The sequence below is a fragment of the Osmerus eperlanus genome, chromosome 13 (genome assembly GCF_963692335.1).
Source record: "Osmerus eperlanus chromosome 13, fOsmEpe2.1, whole genome shotgun sequence".
NCBI lineage: Eukaryota > Metazoa > Chordata > Actinopteri > Osmeriformes > Osmeridae > Osmerus > Osmerus eperlanus.
The window spans coordinates 12,296,904-12,310,168 of NC_085030.1; the positions used below are offsets into that span (position 1 = coordinate 12,296,904).

At 47.7% G+C, this 13,265-nt stretch overlaps 1 protein-coding gene across 1 annotated transcript in view; it reads right to left on the reverse strand.

Annotated features, from left to right (window-relative positions):
- The window catches only part of aff2 (AF4/FMR2 family, member 2), a 93,245-nt gene that overhangs the window by 3,354 nt on the left and 76,626 nt on the right, over positions 1-13,265 (reverse strand). The window contains 10 exon segments of the mRNA XM_062476929.1: positions 330-379; positions 858-951; positions 1,648-1,719; positions 2,870-3,006; positions 4,031-4,094; positions 4,509-4,645; positions 5,394-5,661; positions 8,443-8,558; positions 8,748-9,968; positions 11,543-11,702. Of these exon segments, the coding sequence (XP_062332913.1) occupies positions 330-379; positions 858-951; positions 1,648-1,719; positions 2,870-3,006; positions 4,031-4,094; positions 4,509-4,645; positions 5,394-5,661; positions 8,443-8,558; positions 8,748-9,968; positions 11,543-11,702 (2,319 nt within the window).

Below are 13,265 nucleotides of genomic sequence, written 5' to 3' on the forward strand. Positions count from 1 at the left end.
AGAGCGTGGCTGGCTGCCAAACACACACACACACACACACTCTTGACTCACAATAGGACAACCTAGCGCTCCAGTGCAACATAGAGGACACAGGGTGGAGGCGTTACATCATGTTGTCTTTCTTGTTTACCTAATTACTGGTGAGTGTTTTCCTACAGGCACTGTTGTCTTCCCTGAGATAAATAAAATGCCATTGAGTTCAACGGAATTGAGCTGAATCCACTGAACATCACAGATGTAGAACAGAGCCCTATTAACTCTATGCTGGACACCCCTCAGGAGCATGACAGAGTCAGGAGAGTCACAAGACAGGTTAAGTGGATACTCACTTCCCATTGGCTCCCCAGGGTGAAGGTGCTTGGGAACTTTTGGAAGAGTTCTGAATCAGGAAGAGAGAGAGTTAGTATGTAGCAGTTGGCTGCATTTTTGCTGACATGCAGCATACATAATACATTAACGTAATGCAAACAGTGGCTAATTGATTTAAGCAAGCTTTGACACTAACAATGCATGTATATAATTGATATAGCTAATTTGCACAGCAACAGCAAAATCAGACAAATGGGTTTTAATAACTTCATGCAAAATTAATGATGGGAAGCAATTCAAACAAAAAAATAATTGTGTTCAGAAATTCTAATTGGCTTTGCATGTTTGACAATTGCAAATTTTTTTGCCGCAAAGTTAATTAATGCATTTTTAATGCGTTTAGGCCTACTATATATACAGTGCATTCATCTTACACATTTCTCATAGAGTAACTAGCCAACAATTGCATTTGATGCCATTTTTACTGTCATAACACATCTCCATAACCTTCCTGGGCAACTAGGGCCAAGGCGATACTGCGGTGTTACCTTGAAATACTCCATGAGGGAACGAGAGTATTTCACAGCATGGTCCTTCTTCAGCTTGAACATTCTCAGGTACAGCAGAGATAAACAGCGATTGCTGTGAACAAACAAAACAAACAATTACACACCCCACATTGGCAGCACAAGACAGTCTTTTACTGTATGTCCCTTACAAAACCTCCTCTATGACATCTTTAAAATACAGATTGTATCATTGTATCTCTATGTCTGTAACTATCAACAGAAATCTAAAACCGTTCCATTGCTAATTATACCCTTCATACGATGTATGTAAGTAAATCCTGTGAGTCACATTCCAAACAGGGCTTGCTGTCATGTCTTCACATCTGTGATGGGCTGTATACAACATGACACAGCCGGGAGGAAATATTTCATTATTCTTTAATAGCTTAATGAAATAGGGGGATAATGATCCACTCTAAGCTGATTAAGTGCTTCCATACTGTTTTAAAGCTCCCTTCAAGATACATAAGATCCGATTGGCAAAGGAGGAGTGATGGCTGATGGGAGATTTAAGAGGTGTCAGAGCTACGCGTAGGGTTTAGCCGCTAACGTCTTGAGGAGTTGTCTGGATTTAACTGAAATCAGCCTGATCAGTGATCACCCACACACGGATACACACACACACGCACGCACGCACGCACGCACACACACACACACACCGGCCTGTCACTCTATTATAATATCCTCCAGCAAACTGCCTTTGCCTGTTCACCTCGCTCCTGCACAAGAAATAGATGCTTAGATTAAAACCCAGCAGGGAGAAACTCACCACAACACGGCTAATTTCTTCTCGGCAACCGTCGCCGAGTGACTCGTGAAGTTCTTTAACCTCATGGCGTACCTTTAAAGAGAGCGGGAGCAGACAAAAGAAAACCTGATCACAAATCGCAGTCACACACCACCTCTATTCCCTTGTCAGACTTCCAGTCATGTCATTTAGTGTGACAAAGGGACGCAGTGACCGAGGGTTCATAAAACCCAGGCCGCACCCGGTAAACGCCAGAGCCTTGTGGCGTTCTGATGGGGTTTAATGGCTTCTGAAGAAAAGATTTCAATCAGCCGAGCGTGAATCCCCGCGCGGCAGAATGAGCTACAGGCTCCATCTATTCTCATTCAGGCTGCCATTAATAAAATCAGAGACCTGCTAATTGCCTGACTTGTGGGGTAGGTCTGAGCCTCAGAGGCTGAAATGATGCTCAATTTCTACAGAGGACCCCTGGGACTGCTGGACAAGGCTGTGTGTGAATGCCTACACTCATGCATGCGAGAGTCTGTGCGAGTGCTGAACTCAAGAGTGACAATTACAGGTTTCCTTTTTATGCTCCATACATGCCAATGTACAGTACAAACAAAGCATTTGATATTTTTTCCTTATATATATTGTGTGTATATATATATATATATATATATATATATATACGTTTATTAAAGATTTGTCAATTCATGGACCCTTCACTAAATTAGTTATTTAAGTATGTATATACAATTTAAAGGCTGAATTAAGCATTAAAAGGTTTGTTAATGTTGCCTTGTTGGTATCCATGTGAGGCTGAGGTGAGGGTGTGAGGCTGAGGTGCAGGTGAGGGTGTGAGGCTGAGGTGAAGGTGTGAGGCTGAGGGTGTGAGGCTGAGGTGAGGGTGTGAGGCTGAGGTGAAGGTGTGAGGCTGAGGTGAGGGTGTGAGGCTGAGGTGAAGGTGTGAGGCTGAGGTGAGGGTGTGAGGCTGAGGTGAGGGTGTGAGGCTGAGGTGAAGGTGTGAGGCTGAGGTGAGGGTGTGAGGCTGAGGTGAGGGTGTGAGGCTGAGGTGAGGGTGTGAGGCTGAGGTGAAGGTGTGAGGCTGAGGTGAGGGTGTGAGGCTGAGGTGAGGGTGTGAGGCTGAGGTGAGGGTGTGAGGCTGAGGTGAAGGTGTGAGGCTGAGGTGAAGGTGTGAGGCTGAGGTGAGGGTGTGAGGCTGAGGTGAGGGTGTGAGGCTGAGGTGAGGGTGTAGGGTTACCGGATGAGCTCCACGGTCTCAGAGTACATGGTGTAGGGAGACTTGGCCTCCAGCGGGTCTCTCTCCATGGCGTTGCCACACTCGATGAAGGACAGCGCTCCATCGGCGTAGTTCACCGCCTTGCCAAACTTCTCCATCTGAAGGTGGACGGATGGACAGAAGGACGCACGCATAAACAATCAATTAATGAATCCCCCTAACTTTGTAACTCTCCATAAAATCCCATGTTAAAGTTGAGGGTGAGTAATTGCTGGAATCCAATTATCAAGCCTCTGTTAGCGGGTGAGTAAATTAGCTCTGATCTGAAACGGCCTTTTTGAGGAGACTGAAGGGGTGTGTGAGGGCATGTGTGAGAGAGCTCCTTTAGAGGCAGATCACCCAGAGGCACTCTGGGAGAACGACTGGACTAGACAAGGGCTCTTCTCTCGCTCTCTCTCTCTCTATCACACACACACACACACATACACTCTGTCTCACTCTCTCTTGTCCACCCTTTGGCGTTCTGCCTTGTAGGACCATTGTGTGTGTGTGTGTGTGTGTGTTCATGTGAGGATTTCAAGAGTAATGTGCCTCACACCCTCACCTCAGCCTCACACCTTCACCTCAGCCTCACACCTTCACCTCAGCCTCACACCCTCACCTCAGCCTCACACCTTCACCTGAGCCTCACACCCTCACCTCAGCCTCACACCTTCACCTCAGCCTCACACCCTCACCTCAGCCTCACACCTTCACCTCAGCCTCACACCCTCACCTCAGCCTCACACCTTCACCTCAGCCTCACACCCTCACCTCAGCCTCAATGTGTCCAGCAGGGCTTTTACTCAGTAATTTGGTGTTTCAGTCAGTACAGCTGGCTAATGTCACAGGGCAGTTGTTTGTTAATGGGTTTATAGAACAGGAGTCAGTAGCTTTTCATATTTCTGAAGCCACCCCAAAAACGTGTCTGCTTATTGACTAGAAGAGGCGGAATAATTCACAGTTTACAGAGCGAGAATGATTTAGTGCCTTTGATATTTGCAGCAAGAGCAAATACTGAGAATAGTAATTAACATTCTCTTAATGTGTTTTTTCTTTGTGTGTTGATGCACTTGTTAAGGTGTTCAGTTAGTTTGATGTAGTTCTATGGTGGAATCAGAGATCTGAAACGGCAGTTTTTACCAGTGCGTCGGCCTTGTGCTTCAGTTTCTTAGCCTCCTGCATGTAGTAGTCTGCACTGTGGACCCTGCATGAAAAAAACATACATTTGATCAATTGCTTGATTGTACATATCCAAAAGAAATTCCCCCGCATTGCTCTTTGGTTAGATTTTTGCCTTTTTTCATTATCGATGAACGATCGGAAGGTTCCAAACCAGGGAAAATGTTCTGACCACCTTCCAGGCCAAAGGGCAATATTTTTCTGCCTCCACTTACATTTCAATTAACACTAAGGTTTACATTACTGCATTGCGCTTGCCAATGTGGCTTGGCACAGGGGCTGAGGGCAGCATGGAGTGGGTGTTAGGAGTGCTTAAAGACTTGGCTCTAAGCCTACACAGCCATACATAAAAATGCTTAACTAGATGGCGCATGTTTGGTTCGGCGGCATGCACACAGCGAAGCGTTGTTGACTGTGTGGCACGATGGGGAACACATACGTGTTGTTGAACGTGAGCTTGGGTCTCCGCGGCTCTGCGTGCTCCGTGGACATGGACGACGGGTTCGACCACATATCCGAGTCCGACTGGCCGTTGCCGTGGAAACCGCTGCAGGGCTTGCCGTGGGTGTCCTCCTCCTGAGGAGGAGGGGGGGGATAGGGGGCGGGGGGGAGGATGAGGGAGGAGGGGGGGATGCTAATTATCTTACACTGGATTTAATAATAATAATGCTGTATGCTAATGACATACTACTGATTTCAAAATGCTAGTTATGTAGTCGGTGTGTGTGTGTAGTTGTTTGTGTGTATATATATATTTTTGCATTTGTGGTGTGTTGCAGTTGAGTGCCCCCCCCCCCCCCCATCTCCCTCTACTCTGAGTCCTGCTCTAACATATTCAGCACATGGGATCCATTTTCTTCTCTTCAAGGCTATTTTGAAATCCCTCCAATGGATAATTAGATTTGCCAAAACACAGGAACCAGCGGTGGAGGGGCCTATAGCAGAGCAACAATGCAAAACCCACCACCGTCCCTCAGACTCCCTCTGTGGAATTACACAGATTTTTCTCTGCGAACTGGACAGACACTCAACTCGTGTCCCTGTCACCAAACTGAACGTGTAACTGTCTCACACGTTTATCTCCACACTAACAATTAATCCAGATGGTCCCACGCATATTCTCTCATTAACCAAGGATGGTAATACCCTGGAGTCATACTCAGACTACGAGATCAACAAATAAAAAATCTATTTCTAGATGTACATTTTATCATATATTCATGAATACAATATTATTTTCTCGAGAGAAAAGTCGCTGCCATTGGCCGCCATTAAGCCACCATGGATAACATCACCAGCAGAAAGCATAAACACATCAACTTACACTGCTCGTCTTAGAATGCGAAAAGGCTTTGCTGTCTCCCCTGCGGTGTTTGTGAGAGGAGGAGGAGGACGTGGAGGAGGAGGAGGAGGAGGGGGGCAGGGAGAGGCCCAGGGCAGGGAAGGTGCTGGTGGTGGGGCCGCTGGTCACACCGTCCTGGCCAAAAGAGGAGCTACACTCGCTGGGTCTGCCTTGTCGTGGGGGCTCGTCGGAGAGGGGCGACAGCAAGGGGGGAAGCAGTTTCTCCTTCCTGGACTGTCTCCTTAAGGAGCTGCGAGACAACAGAGTAAGTAGAAAGAAAGATATGCATATATAGAATATGGATAGATAAACCGAGTGAGAAAAAAGGTATGTTGTAGAGGTTAGGGTGCTCTTGAAATATCTACATGAAGACATGAAAAGAGGAAATACTACTTTAAATTGAGAGGATAGCAATGAATCAAAATTTTTTTTATTAATATTGAAAGGAAAATGGATCAGAAATCCACAACGTATCTGACTACACTTCCTGTATGTCAGTACATTTCATGACAGCGTTCCATTCCATTCAACGCTTGAAAGGAGACCATTCATCTATTCACGTTCAAACCTAATTGATCCAAACGACATGCCTGAAATAGCAGCCCCTGTTCGACACCGCGCAGCTACTTGGTATTCTCAAGGTGTTCGGGAGACAGAGACAAGGAGAAAGGAATAATGCCTGGCCTTCCCTCACACAGTGGCACACTCTGGAGTTAAGGAGGTACCGTCGGTTCCTCAAGCCTTTGAAATGCCAGACAATCTCCTGTCTCTCGCCATCAAAGCACTAGATGGATGGAGAGCACACAAAAAAGGATAAATGATTCTGACTGGTTGAGTCAGAATCATTTGGGCTTTGGTTAGATGGAAAAGAAGACTTTACTGTGTGTTCAGGGTTGAGTGGAAGCCCAGTGTCATAACCTAATGTTACGGATCATTCTTAGATCTTCGGAAGGTTACAGTAGTGACTATTGTAACTGATTTCTTAAAATTGGCTCTAGAAGTGAATTAAGGCAGATAATCAGATGTTAATCTAATTAATATTTTCCATTGTAGGTTATTAAACTAGATTTAATTTCTAGCAAATTCAATTAATTTCTAGAAAATAAAATTAAGTACATCCCTGCATATTGGCTGTCAGGGCCAAAGTGTAATATGGGACAGACACGTCAGTATTTTTGTGTTTTTAAGAATCAGGTTTTTAATATGGACACTGATTTGAGCCTGCTTAGAAACTGCACCTTCCTCCTTCTTGAACTAAAAAATGAGACTACAAGCTTCTCCGCTGTGCTGTTTGACCCCATTTGTGTTATGCGCCAGTAGGCTAGACCTCTGTGAGCGCAGACCGGAGAGCGATGGAAGCAGGGAGAGAGAGACCAGCTCCTGGGCTGACAGCGCCAAATATTGATTGATGGTCTAGCGGAACGGCAGCGTTCTGTGACAGGAGACTTGGATTTACAGTCTTATTGTGTTAGCAACAGGAGCACATGCATCCTCACCCCACACTGGCAGAGCACTGGCCCGAGCCTGTCAGAGTGTGCCCTGCAGAAACACAGACGCCAGTTGGCACTATTCTGGTTCTGAGAGGACTGAGTTCGTAATTAGAGATGCGCTGGTAGCTCTACCCCTTTATCAAATGAAACAAATCACCAGTTTGTTTCTAGTTTAGACATGTTAGAATAGAGTAGGCCCACATGTGAGAACAGAGCTATTCATGGGAGTAGAACAAAGACAGGTTCCAGGTCTGTTGTTGCGCAGAGCTGGCTGTGTTCCACGTGGTTTGCATGCTAGCTAGACTAGGTGAGAAGGCCTGGGGGGATTCGAAGCCGCACACAACGTTTCAACTAGATAATGCTCCATCACATAGAAACCGTTAGAACGTTCTCCGCGATATTTCACCGTTCAAGATCCTTCCTTCTTTGTCTCTATTGTGTTACCCTGATTTATTAAGAACGGCAAGTACACAGTGGAAATCAGGGTTTTGGCCGGGTTTGGTTATTTTAAGTCAATATGGAATTTCCAAACCACTGAGGCTGTAAAACTCCTTGTTAAATCTCACCTCCCATGGCCACTATTCTACTCACATTGTTTGCAACAACAGATAATGTCTGTCTCTCCTTCCCACAAACCCGTAGAGGTTTGATATATACCGAGAGAAAGTGCTTAGCTAGCTGCAGACTGCCTGAGGCTTGATCTACAGGACGGAGACCAAAAAAGAAAAGAAAAAAGAACTGGCTGGAAACCTAATTAGGATGATGTTGTTAGGTTATTTCGGAACGGCAGCATATTTCCCCCCGTTTTATGGCGCCTGAAAACGAGCGTTTGCGCATACGTTTACGGCGTTAATAAAAAGCATCTTTTAGACTCCAATCTGATTAAGAGGGTGAAGATTTGGCTTTGAAGCTGTCTAAACAGGGTTGATTTAGAGACATCCAGAAGACGGGCTGTATTTCAGACGCTTGACCGAAAACACTTTTCTGAACAAGACGTGGGAGAAGCCTCATATTTTATACTGGAGGTAATCATTTAAAGAGATTTGCGTAGTGATTAGTGGGGATGTTTTGGCAGAAGATGCGTGCAACTTGCTGCATGACCCTGAGGCCTCATGTCACACACACACACACACACACACACACACACACACACACACCCTCCTGATAATCCCTTGGTCCAGCACTAATAGAATGCCTAAAATTAGCCAGACAGCTGCATTAGCTCTCCTGTCAGTGTCAAACCTTCAATGTCATGAGCAGGGCAAAGCCATAAATGATGAATGTAATTCTCACATGTCCTGCTAACGCCACAGTATGTCCTCTCTGACCCCTAAGAGAACTCAAAGCCTAGGCTCTGACAAAGGACCACACACTCGACACCTCCCCTCCCAGCCGAGAGGACAGCCTGTGATGAAAGCACCGTGCTCTTTCACTACAACCGAGTGTTGAGTTTGTAACACCCCCCCCCCCCCCCCTCACTGTCTTCAGCACGTGACGTCCGTCACAGGAGAGCACTCCGCTGTGCAGCCAGGGCCACTTACTCTTTTGTGCCGGAGCTCTTGTGGTTGTGTATCGGCAAGATGCAGGGAGGCAGGAGCAGGGAGTCAGCCTCCAAGCGAAGCTTCTTGCTACCGTTGACCGCTTCACAATGCTCAGACTGAGGGGGGAAACAAGAGACGTTTGAGAAGCGGTCCTGTGTAGAACAGTGACTTACGGGTTCTCGGAAAGTGACTGACAAGAGACACCAACAGAACGAGAGAGAGAGCAGTAGTATAAGCAGAGTAAAGAGGATGAGAGAGAACGTGGGTGTGTGTGTGTGAGAGAGAGAATGTGAAAGGTATCTTACCTTGTGTTTCCTCTTGCTCTTGCTAGGGGGCTTCTGGACAGGGGTCGAGGAAGACGGCGACTGCCGCCTGTGCTTGGCTCCACTCTCCCTCGTTTCCGCCACCTTGGCAGACACCGCGTGCACAACAACCGGTGGCGGGGGCGGCGTGGGGTTGCGGGACACTTCTTGCCCGGGTATCCTAGTCAGGAAGCTGAGCTCAATCTTTACCCAGAGGGACTTCATGTGCTCCAGGTCCCTTAGGGGGGAGAGGAGGTGGGTTTGGCCCAGCGGGGTGGGGGAGAACAGGGCCTCGGGGTCTTCTAAGTCCCCTACCCCTCCAGGGTCCGGTATGGATGTGCTGCTGGAGCTTCCCAGGCTGCTCACGCTCAGGTTGGTGCTTCCCAGAGTGATACATTCCTTGGGCTTCAGGCCTCCCAAGCTGCCCAGGCTGCCCGTGGTGCTGGGTCCTGGGCCCGGGGGCAGCTGGACCTTCCCTGGCTCCTCCGGATCCGAGTGGCACTCGGACGAGGAGGACGACTCTGTCTCGATGAACTCTTTCGACTTGGGGACGATCTTGCTGGGTCCCCTGTGTTTCTTCTTGTCCACGGGCGGGGCTGGGGGCGCTGGAGGAAGGGGTGCTGGAGGAGCAGGGGCAGGAGGGGTGGGGGTGGTGCTGGTGCTGCGGGGCTCTTTCCTTGGGGCTGTCTTCCCGCTTGGGGTCTTGGTCCTTGGTCGGGGGGCCTCCAGTGGGAGGGGTGGAGGTGGGGGGTCCTTTTCCCTGGGGGGGTTGGTGGTGAGACTGGAGTGGGTGGGTCTGGGCCAGGGTGGGTGGTGCTGCTGTTGGTCATCCAGGCTGGACGAGCGCTCTACCTTCCTGGGCTGTTTCTTGCCCGTGCTCCGCCGAGGTGCCGCTGGCTCCGCCCCCGCCACACTTGGCAATTTGCCCTTTGACCTTTGCCCCTCGGGTGCCCTCTGGCCCGCTTTTGGCTTGGCTTTGTCGGGACTGAGAAGCCCTCGTGGGTTTTTAGGATCAGGCAGGGCCAGGGACGGGGTTGGGTTGCCAGGTTTGGCCTTAACCCCTGGGGCGGGGCTCTCGGAGGCCAGGTTGTGGGTGTGGGTGGGCTGGGAGCTAACGGGAGGAACATGGCTCTCTGGCTGAGGGGTTACCAGGGACTTGTTATGGGGAGTCACCTTGTTCAACCACTTGTCTAGCTGCCACGTGTTGGTGGATGGAGGTTCAGGCTAAGGAAGTTAAGAGAAGAAACATGGTTGAATTATTTAATAGAAATGTTACAATACGGTCTTAAAATCCAGTTTGATCACGGACAAGATAGAGACATGTATAATTTTTGGATTAATTAAGACTTCATCATAACTTTTAATCATTTTTGTTGAAATCCATGTGTTTTAATCAGCAAATACTGTGATGCTTTTATCAGCTTTGTGAGTTAGGACTATTAACAACCATTGGGAGAAAAAAAGACGAGTTTTATCGTACAAAGAAACATTCTGCACTTTTGATAGCACTACAGGCTAATCATAAAAACACCCCGTGTTGACTCATGGGTGTAAAATATGATAATTCAATCGTCTCCTCCGAGTTATAGGACGTCCACGAACCAATGAGGCAGCGAGGGGATGAGGAGGTCGTTAAAACAGGCTTTCATCAACTCAGTGAATGACTAAGTATCTGCCTCTCTATCTCTCTGTTTCTTGCCCACCACCACCCCCAAGACTGGTGACTCCATCTTTCTGGAGCATGCCATCTCAGATCATTTGTTTTCTGCCATTATGCCTCCAGACTGGCATAAATCTCAGCTATGAAAATCGTAAAGACGGTCTTGAACGATCTCCTAAATGATATTGAGTCACTGGCGGAGAATTAAAGGAGGAAGTGGTGGAAATGAACTGGTGATGGAAAGGGGTGTTAAAAGCGGAGGGTGTTAAAAAGCCAAAGGGAGTGTGGGGGTGTGAAAGGGTACACACACAGGCACCAAAAAAACACAAAGTGCACACACACTAACTTATCCAGTCTGACGCAAGCCTTCATAAAAGCTAATCTTCCACGCTGTTTTATTTCTGAGGCCGCAGACCGTCCCGGTCGTGGGCCGCTGTGAGGTGTGTTGTGCTCTAGGAGGGGAGCTGGGAGTGAAAGCGACCAGTGGCAGTAACACATTAACACTAACAGGCTGGAAGTACGGGCTGTCCTCGAGGGTCAGAGCAAAACACCGGTAAAGTGCTCTCAGAGAGGGATTGAGACGTCTCTGCAGATGACACGTGTGTGTGTGTCTTTTCCCGATGTGTGTGAGGGTTTGCCTTTGCCGTCTGTATGGGTGCATATGGGGTTTTCCAATGTGTGTGTGTGTGTGTGTGTGTATGTGTGTGTGTGTGTGTGTGTATGGGTGTGTGTGTGTGTATATGTGTGTGAGGTTCCCCCGGGAAGAGACAGAGGAAGTCGAAGGGGTGCACAGGGGCCACCAGAAGAACAGAGGTAAATATTTACGACGGTCACGCGCTCCAAGAGCAGTCCCGCAGAGGGCCTGCCGGGCTCTTAACACTGCCGAGCGGGGCCTCTAAGTCCCTGTCTTGCATCAGCATCTCTCCACACCAACAACTTAACACACTGCGCTGCACCGCGCTTTCGTTTTGTTTTATCTCCCTGACTCAGCATTTCTTGTTAGGTCCCTCAAGACGAAACGGAATGGAAAGGTACTCAAGTAATCCGCTCTCATATCGACCACATGACTCGGCCAGCTAGCTGCCCTCCGCCTGGTTCGGCCGAGAGGGATGGGGATTGGCCGGGTGGCCGTGCGTACCTCGGGGGTCGCGGTTCGGGAGGCGCCGTTGCACTCGCTGTCGCTGGAGCTGCTCTCGCTGTCGGAGTCGGACTCGGAGCTGCTCTCCGATTCGCTGGAACTGCCTGAGGCGCCGCTGGAGTGCCCCTGGTCAGCCGAGCGGGACACCACCACCGGCAGGCTGGCGAGAGAGCAGGGATTAAGATGGCAAAAAGAGAGATAGAGAGATAGGAGGGGTAGAGGGAAGATAGAAAGATGTGAGGGGGGGGGGGGGTAGAGTGAGTGAGAAAGCAGGAGTGGCGGGTGGTGGAGAGAAAAATACATTTTATTTTCAATTTTCCATTTATTTATTTTGTATATACATTAATATTCCAGAGAGAGGCTGTATGACACACACTTGTGTGTGTACATGAGTGAAAGTTTAGAAGAGATGATGCACTGTTTTCAAGTTGCTAAAAGCAGCCCTGGCTCCTTCATTCAGCACTGAACCACATGAATCCCTTACCACCCAATAAAGACACACACACACACATTCTGACACTTTCCGACATCATCACTCAGGAGTCTTGATGAGTGGGTGGAAAAAAACTCTTCTTGTCTAATAATCGGTCTAATTAAAACAAACCAGATAACTGAACAACAAAGGATGCTGACATCCTGTTTTCCAAGAGGCAATTTACACCACCTATTCAAAGTGTCGACAGGCAGCAGATATTGCAGAGGCGTGCACACACTGTATGTAGTACAGCACTGGAGGAGGAGGAGGGAGGGAGGGGAAAGGGGGAGAGAGAGAGAGAGAGAGAGAGAGAGAGAGAGAGAGAGAGAGAGAGAGAGAGAGAGAGAGAGAGGGGGGGGGGGGTGACAGAGAGATAAATGTATCTGGGAGTCAGTTTGTCTTCTTTCCAACTACATTCTGTCTACTCATGTCCTTTTCTCTTTCTATCTGGCCTCCTTTCTCCCGGGCTTGGCCTTTCCCTCTCTTCAGCTCTCTCTCTAGGTTAGTTAAGGTATCAAAGCCAGGCTTGTACTACATGGCTCAATAAAGCTTACAGCTGTAGCTAAATCTATTTAATAGTCTCTTTTCCTTCCTTTAAAAATATATGTGTTTATGGTCTAATTGCTTTACAACTAAAGATGTTGTGGACGATTTGATACATACATCCCAGGAATATCCGCTTTTTAAATACTTTCTCATATTTAATTTTAATATACATTCAATCACAGTTTAATTCAACCGTCCCTGATACCTAAGTGTTGTCAAACTCTTTCTCCAAGAGAGATTGATAATTATGTTCCTTGGTGCCATTAGAGCACTTTACAAAGACCTCTAAAATGACGTTTTCATCTTTCCCCACTCTGAGTGGTACTTGTGTATGCTAATATACTATAAAATAGTGTTTTGTGTGTGTGTGTGTGTGCATGTGCAGTATGTGTGTAAGTGTGACAGAGAGTACCCGTTAATACATTTAAAAAAAGCGAGTGCTAATGTTCTCTGAGAGAAGGTAAGTATATATAGAAAACCTCTCTTCCTCATTGTACTCAGCCTGTTATATTCTCTCTCTCTCTTTCCCTTGCCTCATGTTCTCCTGGAGACTAGCAGAAGCTTGGCCCACAGAACAGAACATCCTCAGCCCCAAAAATTGAAGACTTTTACCAGGAACAACACCTCTTACCGGCTCAGAGTGGTGTTGAGGTCTGTTCACTGGCCAGCCCCTCTCAGCTGAGGGAACAACACCACACAATG